At 41.5% G+C, this 21802-nt stretch overlaps 1 protein-coding gene across 3 annotated transcripts in view; it reads right to left on the bottom strand.

Moving 5' to 3' along the window:
• EPB41L4B (erythrocyte membrane protein band 4.1 like 4B) overlaps positions 1-21802 on the bottom strand; it is a 180049-nt gene that overhangs the window by 102844 nt on the left and 55403 nt on the right. For all 3 annotated transcript variants that reach the window (XM_054192140.1, XM_054192141.1, XM_054192142.1), the window contains exons 3-6: positions 8352-8394; positions 6104-6182; positions 2694-2738; positions 1824-1876 (exon numbers count right to left, since the gene is read on the bottom strand). In XM_054192140.1, the coding sequence (XP_054048115.1) occupies positions 1824-1876; positions 2694-2738; positions 6104-6182; positions 8352-8394 (220 nt within the window). The remainder of the gene's footprint in view (positions 1-1823; positions 1877-2693; positions 2739-6103; positions 6183-8351; positions 8395-21802) is intronic.

Here is a 21802-nt window from a genome sequence, read left to right as displayed (position 1 = left end):
TCTGTTTGAAATACGATTAACACAGAACAGCAGCCTTGGAAACCGTTGTTTGAGAGAGAGGAAGAATTACTGTAACAGAACGACTTCCTTGATAAAGAAAATGGTTGATGAAGTTTAAAGCTGCCCTGTAAAGAGAAAAGGCCTTTCAGAGGGTTGGAGCATCAATTCCTAAACGGACTTTCATAACTTCTTCCTCACTCTGCAGAAAGCAACACTAAGGAGGCAAGGTTGGATTTCACAGAGTAAACATAACGTACTGAGGAGGGAATAATCATTTGACATTTCTTTAAACTCCGCTTAATTAAGAGCTTCCAATGTCAATAAAATGTAAGAAATGTTATAAAAATGCTAATTATAGCATATGCCAGCAGAGATAAATAAATTAGTTGCAATAATGAAATAATTTTGGAGAAACTTATTGCGATGATGTCAAAATAGCAGAAAACGGAAACTGAAAAAAAAAAAACAGCAGAAAAGTATAAAAATGCCACCACAATTTAAATACATTCCCACAGACAGTGTCAAGAAGCGCCAGTTCTGTACCTAGTTGGAGACATTATAAACATGATGGATGGCTATTGTATTACATTTACATGGTAATCACAGGCGTCAGTTACTACCCAAAATGTTGAGGCATCAACATATTATTCTTTGCTTGCTTCTCCTTGCTTAGACCAGGGGTGAGGGTACCGGTGTTTTTATCTGTGAAAATGGAAGTAATGAATCAAATAGGGGCTCCAGATTATCTCCATCTCAAAAAGACAAACGGAGTTTGCCTGCAGCAGTTCTTTGCACACCTATTAATCAGAGCTGTGCCAGGCTGGTGCAAATGGAAGCTGGGAAATAACTCACTGCCTTAAGATTTACACCTGTTGCTGTTTGGAACTGAAATCCCAGTTCTGACTGTCAAGTGCATCTAGAATCACTGAGTTATCTCCATTCCTGTGTTAAACTAAGTGACTCTGCCTAAGCATTCCACGTGCTATTGCCAACCACCAGCAGAACAGGAAGAGTATTTTTCATTTCGCTTCATTTTGCTGCTGATATGCCTAGAATGGTCTGGATCACTGCACTTTCTTTTAGAAAAAAATTGAATTTGGTTTGAGCTTCATCACACAAGTTTCCTTCCCATCTACAAAACAAACCACCCGAAGTGGAATGAATATTTGTATTAATGTGTTCGCAGTAATAAAAAAACCCCACTTTTTCCTACAATAAACTAATGAAACAGTGTCCTGTTTTTTTAAAATCACGTAGCCCTTGCTCCTGACACAGAAGTGATCTTAGTTCTTACCTTTCAAAGTAATTCTCTCCTCTCCGGTACCTGCCATCCCTTCCCTCCTGCCCTGTAACCATCTCCTGTGCCACACACCGTGGATGCTCCCTCTCCCGAGCACTGGCCAGGCAGGAGGCAGCCCGTGTTCAAAGCTGCACCCGGAGGGACCTGCCCGCCACAACGGCTGTGCTGAGGGGCCAGCTGGCTCTTCAGGCTGAAGAGGTAACGCTGTGCACACACCACAGCTTCTTCCTCAGCAAGGAACTATTTGGGGTCTGTCTTCCCCCGTCAGCCCCTGGTTTCCACGAAAGCTTCATCTATCCATGCCTTTGAGGCTCCTTCCCCTTGGCACGTGTGGCTAATGTAGTTCAGAAGTTATGAATGGAGGAGAGGCAGGAAAGTGATCGCCCTGAAATTCTTCTCCTCAGGGAAAGAAATGCCATTTATATACGATCAAAGAGACATCATTAGTATCAAAGAGTGAAAAGAAACTAGTAGGCGAGTTTTTTAACACATTAAGACAAACCACTTTCAAAAGATTGCATACCTTGAAGACACAGAGCTGCTAGTTCAACAGCAGTTTCATACGGGCATTTCAGTCTTAAAAAGAAAAAAAAAACCTCAAGCTATAAAATCATGTCTTTTTTCTCAGTGAGATCCTCTTGCAATAAAGCTAAAAACTAGTCTGATATATGAAATGGAAGCATTAACTCCCACAAGCTATTAATGATACAAAACATCTACAATTAATTTTTACTTGCATATGATTATTTCCTAATTTGGTACATTCTAATTAGCACTAAACACATGATATGCTCCACCATAAAACAAGTTTGAACTAATAGAGACAACATTAAAACGACTATGAAACCATTTTTGCTCCAACACTATATTTTAGAACATCTGGTTTTGAGGCTTTTTGGTTTTGTAATTAGAAAAAAAAAATAGAGCAGGTCTGAATTTATTGGCCAGGGTGAGACTATAAACATACAAAAGTATTTTTGCAGGGTTCAGCTGCACAGAAAGTGTTGCATTTCATCTTTTCCTCCCTCTTTTACCTAGCATACTGAAAAGTATGGCAAGCCCATGTTACATTTCCAAGTCACAAAAATCAGGACAGTCTTTGTTCTCTTTATACTTTTCCATCACCTGGTCAACCCATCAAAGGTCTCTACCCATTCTATTTGTCAATCATATAGTCATGATGCACACAAAGCCATAAGGAAAAATACCATAATTCTCTACCATAAAGGAAAAAAATGCACATGGAAGTGTAAACTATATTTATTATCTGTGCACAAATACCATAAAGAATTAAAACAATCATGCTTAAGTTAAAATAAATCTTCAAAATCACTAAGAGATTAACTATTATAGATACTTCAAATTATAGCTGCAAGAGCAAAGAGGTACTTACTTCCCTGAAAGAATGTCTTGCCGGAGCTGTAATACAAACAGGTACCTGACAAATAAAAATTCAGAGAGTCAAAAGTATATATAAAGTCATCTTTCCAGCCTCAAAGGCTGGAAAAATATTCCAATTCATTGAGTTTAACTTGCTCTTAAAAAAAAAAAAAAAAGGGCCTTTGGGATCACTCAGATACACCCTGCAACCTTTAAAGTTCCCATAGCTTTCACTAAAATCAAAGAGAGTAGAACATTTTTCCACCTTCTAGTTGTGTTCAGGACATTGTCCAAAGCCTTGCTGTTTAATACACCACAGCAACCTAAATGTTACTGACAATCCTGAACTTGCCCAATTAAAGCAAGAATTGAACTACAGGATCTAGAGACAAAACACAGATAAAGGCATGAAGACTTCAGGGCTACCTTCTCAAACACTAATACAGAACATGGAAAAAAGTCCAAACTGGGCAAAATGAAAAGCTCAGACTGAATTTTCACTTAAAATAGCAGAAAAACTCTGAATAAAAGAAACCTGAATTCCATAGAGCCCACACATTTATTTAGCAGGGCAAGTAGGAATTTACAGCCTTCACACTGTAGTAGCATTTTAAGTTCTTGCTGATCTTCAGATCTAGGCATCCTTCACGTTTTACAGCCACTCAGAGCTGGGGTTTGAGGCAGGCTGAGGTACCCCAGGCCAGGCAAGAGCTCTGTACAGGACAGGATGGCACAGGCAGGCTCTGCGCTGCTCTGGTCACTGCGGGCTGAGGCTTGCAATGATGAGCGACTCCAGAGAAGAAAGCACGAAACGCTACTGAGAGTCAACCCGGTAAACGCAAACGTAAACCTCTCCTATCTTTACAAAGGATGCTAGAAAGATAAAGTGCTTTCCATCACTGCTGTGAACGTGGTGAAGGATGAACAGTTGGAATCCGACAGGAAAACAGAAATGAAAAGGCAGATTAAAAAGACTTCTCATGATACAATGAGGCAGAATCAGATTTATCCATTTTAGCTTTGTGTCGCATCTCTGATTCACATGCTTGGCTAATACCTGACTTGCCAATCAAACCTGGGTATTTGTGTGCATAGATTAAGGGTAGACAAGTATATTTCCTGATCTTATTGTTTTCCCCCGATGATTCACAATCCCATGAACTCTTCTAAATTTGCAAGAAAAAACGGCGCAATGTTTCTGTCAGTGTCAGCCGGCCTGTGCAGCGCTGCAGCTCTGCTCTGGTTGGCGTTGCCTTACTCTTGTTCCTTTTCTGCAGGCAGACTGACAAGAGCATCGGCATCTCCGTTGCTGATGTCCCCCAAATCAGCAAAATACCTTAGAAAATTCTCCACAACACACACATAGAGACACATTCCTCTGTTGTTTTTCGAACTAAACTAACTAATCGGGTCCCATGAAAGTGACAGAAGATGTCTTCCAAAAGCCACTGGGCAGGTGAAGGGTTTCAGCCCATTACTGGGCTAATTATAGGAATGTGATGTTTACAGCTTCACTAGAAACAGGTCTCCACAAGGAATTCTCAACAGCCCCCTTCACCCCCAACCAGCCCAGCTCATGGTTATTACTAAAGATCATTTTTCTCCCTCCTCTTACTCCCATTCCATTTCCACTTGGAATAATTCTGAGTATATGGTTGCTAATCTTCACTTTTTACTCAACACGCTACATGGAAAATACAACCTAGCCAGTATAAAGACTCTTAAAAAACACAGCAACATTCAAAATTACTTTCCCCAGCAAAAAAGAAAAATGCAACTGTTTGTTCACTGTAAAATCAATTTCCAGCTCATTTTCATTTTCCTTCCATAGTTTCACAGTGGTTTTCTGTCAAGCTTATAATTAAAAAAAAATTGTTCATAACACTGAAAATTTCGCTGACTAAAGTGTTTTTCTAATTAAAATAGTCTTCTGAAATGCCACCTTTCAGCAATAATTAGACCACAAAGCATCAGAGGTTAATACTTTTTGAGGGAATGTCTTACTCGATCACAGCAATGATCACATAGCTCAGAAACACACATCTCACAGCGACCAGGATCATATGCTTCAGAGGACGAAGCAAGAAATCTTGCGGTAGACAGTAATGGAATAATTTGACCCCAGGGGAAATGTAATATTTGTCAGACATGCACCCTGATGTATGAAGACTTATATCAATTGTCAGAAAACGTATACTATTCCTACTAATTTAACTGCATTTTCTCAGTAAAGACACCCCCAAATCATCCAGGTTTCTGGATTCTCTAAGATCTTGTATACAATTACAAAAGTGGGAGAGAGTTCTATAGGCTAATTATATGTTGTATAGGAATATGCCCTTTTATTGAATTAACACTGCTGCACTAAATTCATGATGGATATTAAAGACTCCGTGTCAGTCTCATAAGGTGGTGACAATTAGCTCTTTGATCTTGTCTTAGGTAGTGAAAAAAAAAACCAAAACATGGTCAAAGCGGCAGATATGAAAGGAGAAAGTAAACATATGCCTGCAGGCATAAGTTTAATGTAAACATCACATGCACGTGAACTACAACAATCAACAATCTTTAAACACCTTACGCTGATTGGAAGTACACTGATTACTGCCAAGCAAATTAGAAGACATAGAAAGTGGCCTACCACGAGAAACAGAACAAAAATAGATAAAATAACATTAAGATAGATGATTACTGTACAAAGAAGACACAAAGTTGGCTGATACAAAAGGTAAGTAGACGTTTTTCCTCTAGCTGCTCCTTTCCCAATTCTCAGAATATCCTCTAGATCACACTAGGGTGCTACGAACCCAGCAAGGTTCCTCACAGCCCAGCAAGCAGCCCACCAGACCGAAACAAAAGACCTCCAGGTATTCTGAGGTGACTTTACACAATGCGGTCTTTACACCTTTTGCACCACAGAGAACTTGTGGGGAAGTGGAAGAGATTCAATCAACCAACTGTTCACCAGGAACTCAAGCTGCCTATTCCCAAAATTCTGTAGCTTTTGTACCATCATTAAATCACTCTCAAGTCTCAGAGCAAGGGGGACGAAGCAGAGCACTGGCATTTTAGCAGGACACGACGGAAAATCCTCTCGGAGGTATGGCAGCTGTCACTGGTGCGAAGTGCAGCTGTCCCCCAGCTGCAGCTCTCCCCACCCAACCCTGCCTGTCTCTGCTACCTTCAAAGCACCAGGAGACAGCACCTCCAACAGACTAAAACACTTGGAGAGGCCCATGAACGGTTTCTGGCAGCAAATAAAAAAGATGGTGTTTCTCTGATAGTAGGAAAACACTTAAGAAGTCAGACAAAATGACCTCTCAGTAAGAAAGGTCAAATCACCTGCTTCCCCTACCCTCATGTACCTTAGATGTCTTATTTACCCCTCTACCAGTCAACGAGTTAATCATACATAGTTCTTACCTCGTAAACTCCTCATGAAGGTTGTTCGGTTCTGATGAATAGTACTTAATTCGAAAATGCAACGTGTACGGAGGTCCAACTGTATATGCAGAGATTTTAAATGGGGGAAAAAAAAATAAAAAATGTTTATACTAGTTGTGGTTCTGCTAAGGCAGAACAACAGCCACCACCCCACAACCCAAGAAACCCAAAATGAAGTATGCTTTTCAAATTCTTCAAAGCAGCAAATATTTACGGTTTTAAATGTAAAAAAGCATGCAATAAAAAAAATATAGATGATTATCATACTTTATGACACTCTAATCATTAGATCAATTAAGCAACAGTCCATTTGGCAAACACATTTTTGTTCAAAGATGTGTGTCCCGCAGCACACTGTGAATGACAGCAAGTTCCTGGAACGCTTCCTGTTACAGGGAGCCAGGGGAGATGGAAGGGAGATGCTGCTTGTTACCAGGCGGAAACACAACTCTAACCCCCACCCCACCCAATAGATCAGCTTCCAACTGATACACCTGAATGAGAAAAGGTAAGATAGATACGGTGAAAAGTGCAGGACAGGACTCTGGAAGGCACCCATGAACACAGAAAGCTAACAAATTCCACAAAGTGGAGTTGCAAGAACGGTTGTTTTCTAATGCCAGAAGGTGAACGCTAGGTCTGACTCTCTATGTACCACGTTAAGCAGCAACCATGAGACGGTGACCAATGCATCCTTATCTGCCTCATCTTTCAGATCAACACCCTGCTGGTATATTAAGTGCAGAAAAATGACTCTTTCACACCTTTCTAAGGTATTCTGTAACATCACATCAATGCAGTATATATGCGTCTATTAATAATCCATTCTACTAAACGACGTGCAGCCAAAACTCCAATAATTAGAGTTTTGATGTCACCTCCAATGATATCTTCTAGGAGACAGGTTATAGTACCCTAGGCTAAAAATTCGGCACCACTGGTAAGGTCTGCATCAGCGAGATAATGACTCTTACCTGCCCACTGCTGGGGAAAAAAAAAGAGCAGTGAGCAACATCCATCATGAAAGAGGAACTCTTCTCAAAGCACCCGCTGAATGCAAGGTAAAGAAAAGTATTCTGTTGTGCGACAGGCCTTTACAACCCTCATCAAATTGCTTCCCTCTTCGGCGCTCTTCAGGGCAGGGCTTGACCCATTTCTTTTTAAAACAGGCCCTTCACAGATTAAACACAGACAAAACAGTGCAACTGAACTGGTTGAAGGTGTTACAGAATCGTTGATTTTCCACATTTTAAGACAGATCAAGAAAAGGAAAGCACACCGGCAAATCACTTAGTCACTTACGGTAAAGCAGTCTGTGATGTGATGAAACGGTGAGGAGAAAGGGCAACCACCAAAACCTTACCCATAGCAGCTATCTTTACCATCTATTCTAGCAGACCAACACCCACACATCGTGGGGTGAAAGCGAACTGTCCTAAAGGCCTTTGAAAAAGAACTCCGCCATTTACAAAAATTGCCTAGACATTTGGATACTTCTCAGAAAGAAAGGCAAAGCACCACTGAAACAATCAAGACCCATCTCTGTGAGGTCCTCCAAGGGGGTCAACAATTTCCTTGCAAAACGCTGTATTTTAACCTCTCAGAAGCGGTATTATCAGTTGGCCTATGGCTGTGGCCAACTGCAGTACATTAACAAAACACGTTAGTGCCGATGCTATACTGTACGCAAGCCTGCAACCAGATTATTAGAGAGCCAGGGGCAACCTGACTGCCTCAGCCAATTTCTACAAAAAACTCAGTGGCCAAACCCAACCCCTCCACCCAAAACTCCCTCTTTGATGAAACAGCAGGTATTTCTGCTAGTTTTATTTCTACAAAACAAGAGGTTAACTGTTACACAATGAAATATTTTCCATTTACCCTTTGAAAAAAACCCACAAAATCTGTTCTGGATCAGAAGCAGTGACAGAAACCGTGACCTGTGTCCAGGCAACCTGATTTCACAGATCAGACTGAAATTACCTGGCAACATACTCTGCCTCAGACAAACAGCACATATTTAACGAGGGCTACTGAAGGCTGGTCTATTGCTTATAAGTGCTCTTGCATTTAGACATAATATAGTCAGCCAATTAGCTGAATAAATAATGAATAAATATTTATTCCATTAAAGGCCGTATTTAAACATGCACACTCACATTCAAATACTCTAAGTTCAAATTCTTAAGGAAGTAACAAAATAAACAGGCAGAGACAAGGTACTTACTTTTTATTTGCTTCTTAATGAATTTTGAATGGTCCAACCAGTGCTAAAAAAAGAAAATCCATGTTTAAAAGCAGTTCCATTTCAAGATTTTGTTGACATAATAAACTAATTACAGTAAAACTTAACAGATAAAAATCTCCTAAAAGGAAATATTGCCATATTTATTTGCTAAACTTCTACACATTTGCAGAAGTGTTTATTTGCACATTTACCAACTTACCTTCTTTCACGGGCAAAAGCTTGATTTACCAGCTCATTCATCAGTACTGCCAGGGAAGTTTCTCTCTTCCAGAGATGAAACCCCAAAATCCAAAGCCACAAAGCAGTGGCGTGTAAGCAGAATACCGTTTTGTCCCCAGGTTTAACTGGTGCCCAAGTGTCCCTGAGGACAGCAGGCCAAACCCCTGGGTTTCATTCTCCTTTCAACTCCCCTGTTTGATGGAGACCCTCCAGATCCCGTACTGTCCTGCCTTCCATTGCTCCATAGCCAAGTTTTTCCAAGATAAGGATGAAGGCTTAACCCCCTCTAAAAGCATTTGGGAAACACTGATGCGTATTCCCCCTCCCCTTTTTAAACTAACAGCAAAAGATGTTAGTTTAGATGCAACTATGATGACAAAAAAGTATGCTTCCCAGCAAAGTTTATGCACTCTCTCGTCAGTGCAAGCTGCATCTACAGAAGAGTAGCAATAAACACTCTCTGGTGTAAATTTAGCTTAAATCTTTGACACTGTGCAATGCCCTACACAAGGCTGCAATCGGATTTGAAGCAACCCCATGTAAACACTCCTGTCGCACACGGTAATAAAACAGTATTTGGACTTCCCTGAAATACATGTTTTTCTATCTTTATTTATTTTAAAGTAATAAAGTAGGGACTATGGAACAAAATCTTAGGAGAAAGAAAACCCTCTTCCTTGCTTCCTTTTAAAGCATTCATGCTTTCAGAAAAAAGGAGAATCTCTGAATGATTAATTATCATTCGACTAACACCGCGCTACCATGGCTAAATAAATGTGAAAAATTACTTGTTGGATAGTAATGCTGGTATTTATTTACTAAGTATATCCCAAGCCAAGGCAAAAATTTATATATCACAGGTATAGAAGGGTATAGATTGAAAGCCTGACGACTTACAACCCTTGAGGTAAATAAATCTCACAAAAAAAGGAGAGAGAGAAAGAGAAATGAAACAATTATTCTGAAGGTGCTTTTATTTGCATGAGACTTGCTAGACTCCCTTAGGTGAGGCTGCCAAGGAAACCATCCTTACAATCTGAGAAATATCTACCAGAGTGGAAATAAAACATTACAACAGCTCACACAAATACTTTCCTCAGAATTGCAAGTAATTTATTGTGTCTCTATGTTGCTCTCTTATTAAGAATTACAACAGAGAACACAGCAGTTCATAGAAGCTTTGTGAAATTTCAATTTTTTGATAAGGAAAAAATACCAATAATGAAATTTTGCATTTTTTACTGAAATTATACAAGTCTGTTACTTTCACACCTCCAGGGCAGATTAATTATTTATGCTTCAAATACCTAGCTACAAAAATGTCTTTCTCCTCAATATTTATTTTGGCTAAAGATAAACCACTCAACAAATACAAATATACCGATTCCTTTAACAGAACAGTTTAGCTTCATGTCAAATAAAACCTGACATGAATAACACCTGTACTACAGGCAAAAATCCTAAATAACTTTTCATTTGTCGCTCGTGTTACTACCATGTTCAGAAATAAAGACTGCACAACCTGAACTGCAATAATTCCCAAAGAATTAATAACTGATAGTCCCAATCTTGGAATGTGGTATTCTAGATGTATTAAAACTCAAACAACAGCAAGTTTCAAACTGATTATTCATAAGTGTGAATACTTCAAAGAAGGTTTAAAAACAACTAACAAGACTCTAGGAACTACTTGCGCAGACCATTAAATGAGACTACGGTTAGGACAGGAAACTACCATTCACTCTCCGTACCCCAGCAGGCAGAGGCAGACTGCTCCAGGAGACAAAACACAAGTATTAAACTCATCTCTCTTCAGAGCCAAGAATGAGCTGCCATTTTACGCCCATCCCGCATTGGACATGATGGCTGTGTGCAATGGGGCCACCAGGCAGATCACAAAATAAAAATAGGGGGTTAGGACATGGACTGGTAGGATTATTTGGCCCAGAGTTCCCAGGTCTGGCAGTTTTCGTGCAGATTTGTGAACCAACACCAATCTAAAAGTCAGTCAGATATTTTGTGCAACTTCTGTGAAAATCTGGTTGAATTTCAACAATCTTTTGCCTCAGATAACGTCAGAAGGCTTCTTCACACTGAAAATCACAGCAGCTTTCCAAATGTCCCTCAAAATGAGCTCAAAAAATTTTGCCCTCCTTTTTCTCCCTTTCACCTAAATTGTCTAGACAGTTGTTGCAAGCAGGATCACAACAGACGTATCAAGAAAAGTTAGTCTTGCCTCATGGGGCAGTGAAGGCTACAAGTGAGAGCTCTGAAGCCTTGAACACCTTGAAGGTTTAGAAAGTGACGTCAAAAAACACTTGTCAGTGAACCAGAAGAAAGCCTCCAAAAATTGAGTCGAAGATTTCAGAGCATTCTAGCTAAAGACGCAAAAAAACGTTTGGGCTTAGCTACACACTGCTTGCCGACTCAAGAACAGGAAAGTGAAAGCAATGGATTCTGAAGTCTCACTACGAAGCTGAATAAAACCAGAGGGGACTTTTGCTCTCTCAGCACCTATGACTGTAGCTATGCCTAATGTGTACTCTGGTTAAATAACCATACATCATTTCAGGATCTGAACTAATAAAAAAAAAACTTAACTATGGATCTCACAGCATAGGACTGAGGTCGACCACAGTCATTTCAACTATGCAATGCCACATTCCCCTTATCCAGTCTGGACTCAGAAGTATCAGTGCATAACAAGGAGGATGAAAAGAATTAATTGGTTTAGGACTGTGTTATGATAGGAAGACAGTGTCTAAACTACTTTGCCTAAAGTAAGGGAAAAAAAAACCCCAAACCTTGTCAAACTGCAGCTAATCAAGATTCTATGATTACTTTAGAATAGACTAGACTAGAATAAATATTTCAGTTGGAAGGAACCTACAATGAATGATCTTCTAGTCCAACTCCCTGACCATTCACAATATCAAGTGCATTGTCGAAATGTCTCTTAACCAGTGACAGGCTTGGGGCATCACCCCCCTCTCTAGGAAGCCTGTTTCAGTGTTAGGCCAACCTCTTGGTAAAGAAATGCTTCCTCATGTCCAGTCTAAGCCTCCCCTGGTGCAGCTTTGAACCATTCCCACACGTCCTGTCACTGGATCTCAGGGACAAGGGATCAGCACCTCCCTTTCCATGTCTCCTCTTCAGGAAGCTATAGAAAACAATGTGGGTGCTCCTTTAATTCTGTCAGTTAAACTGGAACTTCAAATGCTGGATTAACTTTCATTTATTCCTGTTTAATCCCAGTAGAATTTCTTTGCTTTGCCAAATGTATAATATTTCCTATGGTATTAACTGACATAAAACAGTAGTTACTGGTTGGGATTCATGTGTTGAAAACACATGCCAAACAATTCCATGTGAAAGAAACACCATTTTTAAAAAAAGAGGTCCTAAAATACCGGAAGTACATATTTATCTCAGCATGCTCTCCTGTTGATCACTCACTTTATCTAACCAAAGAGGAAAAAATAAGCACCTTAACGCTTCGTAAGTGGTAGGAACCAATGTTTTCTCAAAATAATCACGCAGCAGGGGAAAGTTGTATTTGTATCAAGATACAGTAGATAAACTATAGCTACTGGAGTAATCTATGTAAGGACCACAGTGGGCGCCAAATGAAGACTAAAAGGGGGAGTACCACAGGTTGACATAAAGCCATCACACACCTCAGCTTTGCTAATTCCACTGCCTCTCTACTTCCTTCTCTACTAAAAGAATGAAATATCCTTATCTTGATATATGCAGCCCTTAAAGGTGACCTGAAAGGGAAAAAAAATTGCATTTGACCCTTTTTGGTTGGCATGCTTTGCTAGTTTAAAAAGGATGAAGAACATCTTGAATAGACTGTTTTCCCTTCTGCTTATTTATGTACTTAATTATCAGTAAGAGAAAGCCCATTCTCACCGGAAGTTTTATTTGCTCTCTGCAAAACATTGCTTAAACGCTTTCTCAAATTTTACCTAGAGGTACAGGAGGGAGAACCGTGCTAAATGGTCAGGTTCAGAAAAGAACATGCGCTAAACAAAAGCTGGCACCTTTAAAACCAAAAGTCAATTACCCATTCAACTGCCTTCCTGTTGCCTGATTTCTTAGGCACCTGAACCCTACCAAGCTGTCTGCCATTAGTCACACGGCCTTCTAAAGCAGAGATGATAAAAACACATGTAACACATGGGAGGAAGGAATCACCAAGACCAACTCAATAAAAATCCTACCCATCAAACCACAGTTTGGGGGTACGCGTATAAAGTTAAAAAGTAACAAAGGAGAAAAAGCTCTTTCCTCTTTTCTTCTGAAGGTCACCTTTTAAATATTATTATGGTAGTAACAGAAAACCAAAGGAGAACTGAGGTCATGTAGAAACTCAGGGACCACACAAGCATATACTATATACTTAGAAACAGTAAAAGCTCCCAAGAGTTCAGCTTAAACTGTGAGAAGATTTGTTCTTTACACTCATATAAGTTTCTTTGATCCATCCTAGAAAGTTATGTTCCTCTTGAAAATGTAGATGCAGAGAAAAAAGGCTTTTAGATAAACTGCTCAGATGCAACTCAGGGTTTAATAAACACCAGGGGTCATACTGGTTAGTATTTTTAATAGGAAGCAGGGTGATGGGACACAATGCACCTCTGCAGGGTTACTTATGACTTTAAACTGCAGAGAGAGAGACAGAGAGCTGGGACACAAAAACACATTTCTAAACTGGCTGGAGAAATTATTTAAATAAAGATTCTGCAAGATGAACACAGACAATTGCAGCACGCCCAAATTACACGCCAAGCCTCAAGGGAGAGGGGAGGAGAGCGCCTGGCTTCCATGGCTGCTGCACCAGGGTGATAGGAGGAGACTCTCAGAGGGTCACCAAGGTCCTTGGGGCCTGGAGGTGGGGGTTTTTCAGTCTGAGGACAAGAAGTCTACCCAAGGGGCTACTGAAAATGAAGCCAGACCCTCTGCGGTGGTGCACAATGAATAGCAACAGATCAAGCAAAGATGTTCGAGAGACAGCTCACACTTTGGTGTGGTGGTTTGATCTTGGCTGGCCGCCAGCTGCCCACTCTATCACTCCCCCTCCTCAACTGGATAGTGGGGGTAAACATGTCGACAGGCTCATGGGTCAAGATAAGGACAGGGATATCACTCAGCAATTACTGTCACAGGCAAAACAGACTCAACTCAGGGAAATTAATTTAATTTATTACCAATCAAATCAGACTAGGATAATGAGTAATAAAACCAAATCTTAAAAAACCTCCCCATCCCTTCTTCCCAGGCTCAACTTCACTTCTGATTTCTCTACCTCTTCCCCCCCAGCAGTACAGGGGGATGGGCAATGGGGGTTGCGGTCAGTTCATCACATGTTTTTGCTGTTCCTTCTTCCCCAGGGGGAGGACTCCTCACACTCTTCCCCTGCTCCAGAGTAGAGTCCCTCCTGCGGGAGACAGTCCTCCACGACCTTCTCTAATGTAGGTCCTTCCCACAGGCTGCAGTTCTTCACAAACTGCTCCAGCATGGGTCCCTTCCATGCAGTGCAGTCCTTCAGGAACAGACTGCTCCGGTATAGGTCCCCCACAGGGTCCCAAGTCCTGCCTGCAAACCTGCTCCAGCATGGGCTCTTCTCTCTCCATGGGTCCACAGGTCCTGCCAGGAGCCTGCTCCAGTGTGGGCTCTCCACAGGTCACAGCCTCCTTCAGGCATCCACTTGCTTCGCCATGGGGTCCTCCACAGGCTGCAGGTGGATATCTACTCCACCGTTAAACTCCATGGGCTGCACGGGGACAGCCTGCCTCACCATGGGCTTCACCATGGGCTGCAGAGGAATCTCTGCTCCGACTCCTGGAGCACCTCCTCCCTCTCCTTCTTCACTGACCTTGGTGTCTGCAGAGTTGTTTCTGTCTCATATTCTCACTCCCTTCTCTCAGCTGCTTCCTAAATATGTTATCATAGAAGCACTACCAACACTGCTGATGGGCTTGGCTTTAGCCAGTGGTGATCTGTCTTGGAGCCAGCTGGAATTGGCTCTGTCTAACATGGGGACAGTTTTTGGCATCTTCTATCAGAAGCAACACCTACAGTCCCACCACTACCAAAATCTTGTCAGGCAAAGCCAATGCATTTGGAGAAGCAGTTCTGCCAGAAAGAAGTGCTGGATTTCACCCTTAGGGTCCCTTCTAGCTGCTTCACTGAGAGTCCTTTTCAAGACTGGGCAATAAACAACATCAAAAACCCCAACCAATAAACCAATTAAAAAAAAAACAAAACAACAAACCAGTAAAAATGCTTTCCTCCTCTCTTATTTGGCCCTTTGGTGACTGCATCTGGACTCCTGTGTCCCCTTCTGGTCTCCCCAGTACAGGAAAGACACTGATAAGTGTGGTGAGGGCCCAGCGCAGGGCCTTTGGGATGGTGAGGTGCTGGGGCATGTGAGGGCAGGCTGAGGAAGCTGCCTCTGGTCTGCATCAAGAATGAAGGCTCAGGGGTGGACCTGACTGGTGACTTCAGCTGACTGCTGGGAGGCTGCAGAGAAGATGACGACTGACTCTTCTTAGAGATGCTCCAAGTGGCAACAGACCCAGGAGAAATCCCAGCTAGACAAAAGGAAAAGACTGTCACCGTGAGGCTCCTCAGACACAGCACAGGTGCCCAGAGGGGCTGTGGAGCCACTGTCCTTGAGGGTATCCAAACATGACTGAACAAAGTCCCAAGCAATGGGATCCAACTGGGGCTGCTCTGAGCAGGAGCTTGGATATATGCACACTCTTCAATAAACAAGCTTTGGACGCATCATTCAGGACGCTGCTCTTCAATCTCACCTACCTGACTTGAAGAAGAAGAAAAAAAAAAAAAAAAAAAAAAGGGAAACACTGTGTCTTCTGCTCAGCGTGCCTAGTCTCTCTTCTATGTAATTGTGGCAATGGCCAGCTCCCTACCAGTGACCCAGTCTCTGCTCCTAACATTAGCTGGGAGAAGACAAACTCTACAGACATACCCCAGTCTCAAGAATGGTGTGTGAAGGGCAGGTGTGTTAACCTGCCAAAGAATGGCATGGGGCCCATGCATGTCCATCTGGCAGTAACTTCAGAAGAATCATCCTCCCTCCCCATTATTTAGCTATTGGTAGTGGTCATAGCAAAAAGAGCCCTGAGTCAAGGAAAACTAGAGCTTGACTTCTACCTATCTCCGTATTATTTTTCCTTTCACTTTTAACAAAGACAGACATCACACTTGCAATGCATTTTTTCAGCTACAAACACATAGATTTTATAATATATATATACACATACACACACAATTAACAGAACAGGAGAACAGGTGCAGTTTGTTCTGAAGTTGTGGCTTGCAGTTACTTGTGGTTTTGAAGCCAGTTGTTTGCTAAAATATACCACTCTGTTGTCTACCAACTATACAATTTATTTAAGTATTTACATTCGCAGAGTAGAATAAAAAGGGTTACCCTATGTACAGGGACACTGTGCATATATGCATGAAAAGATCCTATGGCCTGCATATATAATTTATTCCATACATGCACAATTCAGATCTTTCCAGTTTTTTGGCAGAAGGAAGCTGAGCTATATTTCACAGGCTCAAACCTACCATTTCTGGCATATACACACATCCCTCAACAGACAAGTTTTGGAGGCATCTTTCAGGACATTGTTCTATGATCTCACCTACCTGACATGAAGGGAAAAAAAAACGCTCAGATAGCATTCGCATCACAAGACCAAGCTGGGTTTAATATGGTGAACAGTTTGCATTTGGGCCTAGATGAGAACAACTTTTCAGAAAATACTGGCAGGATCTTACAACTACAAGGGTTTCAAGCATGGTGGCTCAGTGATACAGTGGTGGCTCTTGTTTTGGACCCTCCTCGGAGCTCAGGCACAGTGGTATAGTGCCATGACAGTGCTGTCGGAGGCATCAGGAGCAACCTGATCAAAGTGTGAAGTTATATTGGTTTTCTAAGTTGTCTCTGCTCTGAACAAGGCACTGCACCAACTGACGTCCAGCAGTCCCTTTCAACCAACATTATTCTGTGTGTTACCAGTTGTACGGGAATGAAAAAAGCAGTTCTCATGCCAAGTTCTCTCCTGCCACGTGAAGAAAGGCAGCTACCTCCTACCCACAAGTTAGCAGCAGTGGGACGGTGCAAGCAATGCTGTCCAGCGGCAGAAGGTAAAACGGAGCTGTGGTAAGAAAGCTCTGGGTTGGGATCTTGGGAAGTACAAGGCCATAGATGCTAACTACAGAGCCCTGAGGGCACTGATAGGCCTTAATGGCCCTACCCAGCCTTATCTGGGACCTCCAATCACATACCCTGTGGCGTTCATGAAAGCCTTGCCTGTCCCAGCCTGAGTCTGCACAGAGACATTTCAGAAGCATCCTGGTACGTGATGCTGTTTATCCGTAGTCCAGATAGTCTACACATAACTAATGGAGAGCTATATGGACATCCTTCAAGACCATTATGCTATCTTAATTCATATACATGTAACAACCTACTTCAGTCCAAGGAATATTTTGCTTCACAGACCTGAGGTGACAGAAGCCAAACTTATACTTGCACATGAACACACCTATAACTGAACGTGATCACTACCACACAAAACAACAGTACATATAAGGTTACCCCCTTTCTCTTCTCCGCAGTGAAACTTCATATCCCAGAGATGAGGGGGGAATAAAGAGAAATAAACCACAAAATTATATAAAAAAAACTTGTCTCGTGTAGCATAATTTTCATTAGACTTATTATACAGACAATGAAAGCTGATGCCACTCCAGATCAAATACTAGCAATAAAAAGCGAGTTACCTTTAATTTTGAAGCCTATATACCTTTAATTTTGAAGCCTATACCCAAAGACTAAGAAAATAAACTGAAAGGATTTGTAACAAACAGGCAACAAACCTGACTAAATCTGTGGAAGGAAACTACTTCAGCTTATGCTCCGATCATGCACAGAGACACAAGAAAACAGCAAAAAACTGCTTGCTGTCCTGTGTAGACTGGAGATTTGACTTCTCTACACTTAAAAGAGGTAGAGAAGCATCACTGATATCACGAGTATCATGGCCACCTGCCTTGTACGGCTGCTTCTCAAGTCTGCGCTAGGGAAATTGGTCTCCAGCCCTCCTGGAAACAACTGCTACTGCAAGACTGAAAACTGGAGTTGCTCTGGGAATTCTTAGTGTTTTGGAGCCTCCCACCAAGTGTTCATAGAATGCAATACAGCCTTGGAGAGCCACAGCTGGAAGCAGTCATTCATCAGGTGTTCTGCATCGCTGTGGAGTCAGCCATGTTGCTGTTGTCTAGTTCCTGAACAGGTATTCATTTCACTGCCACTCTTAGTAACCGAAGCACTGAGTACTACAGAATATTGTTGCCTGTACAGCTCTTGGGACCCTCCAGCTGTGTCTGGTATTTGTTGCTCTGGGCTACAATCCACAGACACACATCCTGTAACAACCATGGTCCCAAAGAGCTCATCATCCAGAGGAACAATAAAGATTCAGGGAGGGGAAACAGAATCACAATTGAATTTGACAGTTTATTCGTGGGGAAATGGGATGTTTCTACCAGGAGCAGAAAAGGAAACCTTTTGCATTATCAAAATATTTAACAGTCTTCCTTTCTCCCAACACTCAAGGTATAGAACAACAAGGCTTGTCTCTATTTTGTTTGGCCTAACGAGCACTTGTTGTTACAGTATTAAGCTGTACATAAGTAAAAAGACTCACAGCTATCACACTATGAGGCTGACTGGTTTGAGTTGTTGATTTTTCCAAATCCCTCACACCGTTAAGAAGTCATAGCAGCAGTATCAAAGAGAGGCAGTTGAAAAAACTCTTGATTTGAATGACAATGAGCCCTTAAAAGAAAATTCTGATGCAGCAAAGGCAGTCATGAAGCACTAAGTCCCTCTCCAAGGCCCTGACTCAGTACCTGCCGAAACATCCGGGAGTCTAGTTCATGATGTGCAGAGAAACAAAGGTATTCAAGTATCATTATTTGTTGTCCATCTTGCTTTACTCCCCACCCTCACACCGCATTGTTGAAAACCTATGTCGTGAAGAATACATGATCCTGAACCTGCCAGAAAAACATACACAAAGGTGGCCACAAGGCCACCTTCCATACAGGTGAGGACGTATTCGGATCAACAGGTCCTGACAAATTGCTACTGGTTAGGCTCAGTCTGGGCAACACAGTTCTTGCCCCTTTGTTTTTTTTTCCTTCTTCTACTTTTGTACTTGGAAGACTGCTTTCACAAAAGCCTATTTCTACACACCCTTCTCCATCTCCTCCCTCTGCTGTCTTCTTGCCTCTCACAGCAAATGAATCAAAAGCCAATTTAGGAATCAGTCAATATTAAGAAGTTCAGAGAAAACACAGCTTGCCATGACAATTCACTGCAGGTCAGTCCAGGCTCTCATCTCCACAGGGAACCCTGACCCCTGTCGTAGCCATGGGCACCTGCAGGAGACACGGGCTGCCCTCGCACAAAAGTCTTGCTGTACACACACTGGAAATCCAGTGCTTCCCATTGTGCCAGATACATGGGGTGTGTGCACACAGGCTCCAAATGGCTCGACTGGCTGCAGAGCGCAATATATCTATGAAGCTGGGAAAAGCTGTTCCATAGGGACCTTCTTTAAGCCAAGGGGCCTTTGTGACATTAGAGATCGGACATGAAGGATTTAAAGGAATTAGGGGATCACCGAGAGACGCATGTAAGAAAAGTGGCATTTTAATTCTTTTGCTTCCACGCATTCCCAACTAAAGTTTCACACCTCAAGGATTATAGCAGCTCATTTGCAAAACAAAAAACAAACAAACAAAAAAGAGTTTAAAGGTGTATCTTAAATCTTCTTCCCCCTCAATTACTCTGTAATTATTCTTGTGATCAGAAAAAAATCACAAGGGAAACAGACCTTCTGTCCTGAATTCCTGTAAAACAGAGGGGGCTGGAAGGGTATCCATGTTTTGCTATCACAGGACAGACAACTGGAACAAAGAATGCAACTGTAGAAATGGCGAGTTCTATATCCTTACAGGGTCTGTAAACCACAGAAGCCCTTTTTCTTACATTAATCTGGAATAAGAGACAAAGGAAGGACAAGACTGAACAGAAGATGAATAAACATTAGCTAACAGCAGCCTAAAATAAATGTCAAGTACCCAAACCAACCATAGAATATGTTGCACATGACCAGTTTCTGCAAAGATCAATAAAATACTTCCTCATGGCAACTCAACTTTGATAGTATGGTCTCAAAAGATTTTATTATTGCTATTTCCAACCTTGACTAAAGCTTTCAAGGCTTTCTGCTTTGCTAGAACACACAAACCATAGTAAAAGTAAGCTTTACATTTCCTCTAAACCATTGCAGAGACGTCCTACGTAAGAGCGATACTCTTCAATCACCCAAGCGCCATTTCCCTGTTGAAGTCCTATAACAGTTAGCTGAACAAGAAATTATTTCTTTGATTCTCATTTCCTTCCTTTGCTCCTCCTTTACCTCTCTATTTCTCTCTCTTCCCTCCCTTACACAAACAGAAGGAAAAGAAAAGCAGAGCAGGTTTTTTTATTACAAAACGATGGAAACATTTGAAGGGCCTTAGAATGTTCCCAGACTCACTAGAACTGTCCTGGAGCAGTGGTTTCCAACCTTTTTTGATGGGGCAAAAAGTAAATTACATACAGGCCCCACTTTACTACTATATTACGCATAGTATAAAACATACTAAAACAGAAATTAAAAAAGGATGAGAACGATGAAAGATGCACCACTAGCACAGCTACTAAGCACTAAGTCTCAGGAGTTTCATTACTGAGTCTGGTACTAAAAAAAAAGCGTTAGTTGGTCCAAAGCTATAATGCAACTACAGCAAGATGAAGTTTTATTCCTCACTATAACCTATAAATTGTAATCAGTCAAGGTGCTGAACATCAGCAGGCAATGTATCTGTGCCGCTTTTTAAACCTGACTTATGAATAAAGGTTTTCCACTAAATCAAGTTCTTCCACACACTAACAATACTTAATGACCTCTCCCCCGAATTATTTCTGCTTCTGGAGTTAATACCAGATAACTTAAAATACAACAGTACAGAAAGCTTTGCTTTAGAATAAACTACTATGTGATTGTCTACATCCTTCTATTTATGGATATCTTCAAAGGGCACAAGATACAAACTGATGCAGAGTTCACTGTACAGGTTTTACAGTATTTTCTGTGTTACTGTTGATATCTTGCCTTGCACAACTTTATGGTTTTTTGTTTGTATTGAAAGATTATTTTGGGGGGGATATTAAAAATAAGCTGTTCAAACAACAAAGAAATTCTCTTTCAAAGCAGATAAGCTTTAATCATGATTTTCTTTTCTAAATCACAGCTATCAACACTGCTTGTCCCGACTCTTTGGCAAAGTTACAGGACTGCAAGAAACACAGTGCTCTCAAAAGCTGCTGGCCTTGGAGCACACAGAAGCAATCTCCACTATTCAAAGACTATTCTGTGCTCTCTTATTTATAATGGTGGCTTAAAGATGTTTTAGCACTTAACAATACATAATAAAGACAAAGGCTTAGAGCCTCAAGGAGTTTACACAACTTTAATCTCCCAGTCCTGCAACTGCCACTGTGTGGTTGAGCCGGCACTAAGCAGAAGCACATGGAGGCTATGCATTAATTGCTATGCAAATGAAACAAGTGGGTCACAAGTTCAAAACAGACCAAGCAAGGCTGTTAAAGCATGGAACCTTTTTGCACAGGGTGCTGGGGACGATAAAAGCTTGTGCCTTGAAGCTCTCTGAACTCAACTCCCTGCCCAGCTTGAGCCAGATGAAAAAGAAACAAAGCAAACGAGAGCTTTCAGCCTTGCACTCCGGTGAAGGTGAAGAACTCTGCCCTCAACACGCCTCTTAATCTAGAAAACCATAACCCTACTACCAAAGCCCTGCAGCCAGTGCTGGCTTTTCTTAGGCCCCCCAGAAGCAATTCATAGCCTTTATCCCTCTTGCAACTGTAAATGCCATGACTTACTTCCCCCTTTTCATACAGAGGAAAAAAATAGCATACAAAGAAAGCTAAAACACTTGCATGTATAAGCACATTTTGCCCTGAACACCAGGGATAGAGCTATCTATGGAAAACACACTTGGCTTACATCTCTGCTTCATCTTCCTTACCA

Source organism: Rissa tridactyla, chromosome 2 (assembly GCF_028500815.1).
Source record: "Rissa tridactyla isolate bRisTri1 chromosome 2, bRisTri1.patW.cur.20221130, whole genome shotgun sequence".
In the NCBI taxonomy this organism is placed as follows: Eukaryota; Metazoa; Chordata; class Aves; order Charadriiformes; family Laridae; genus Rissa; species Rissa tridactyla.
This window is presented reverse-complemented; position numbering and strand designations above follow the sequence as displayed.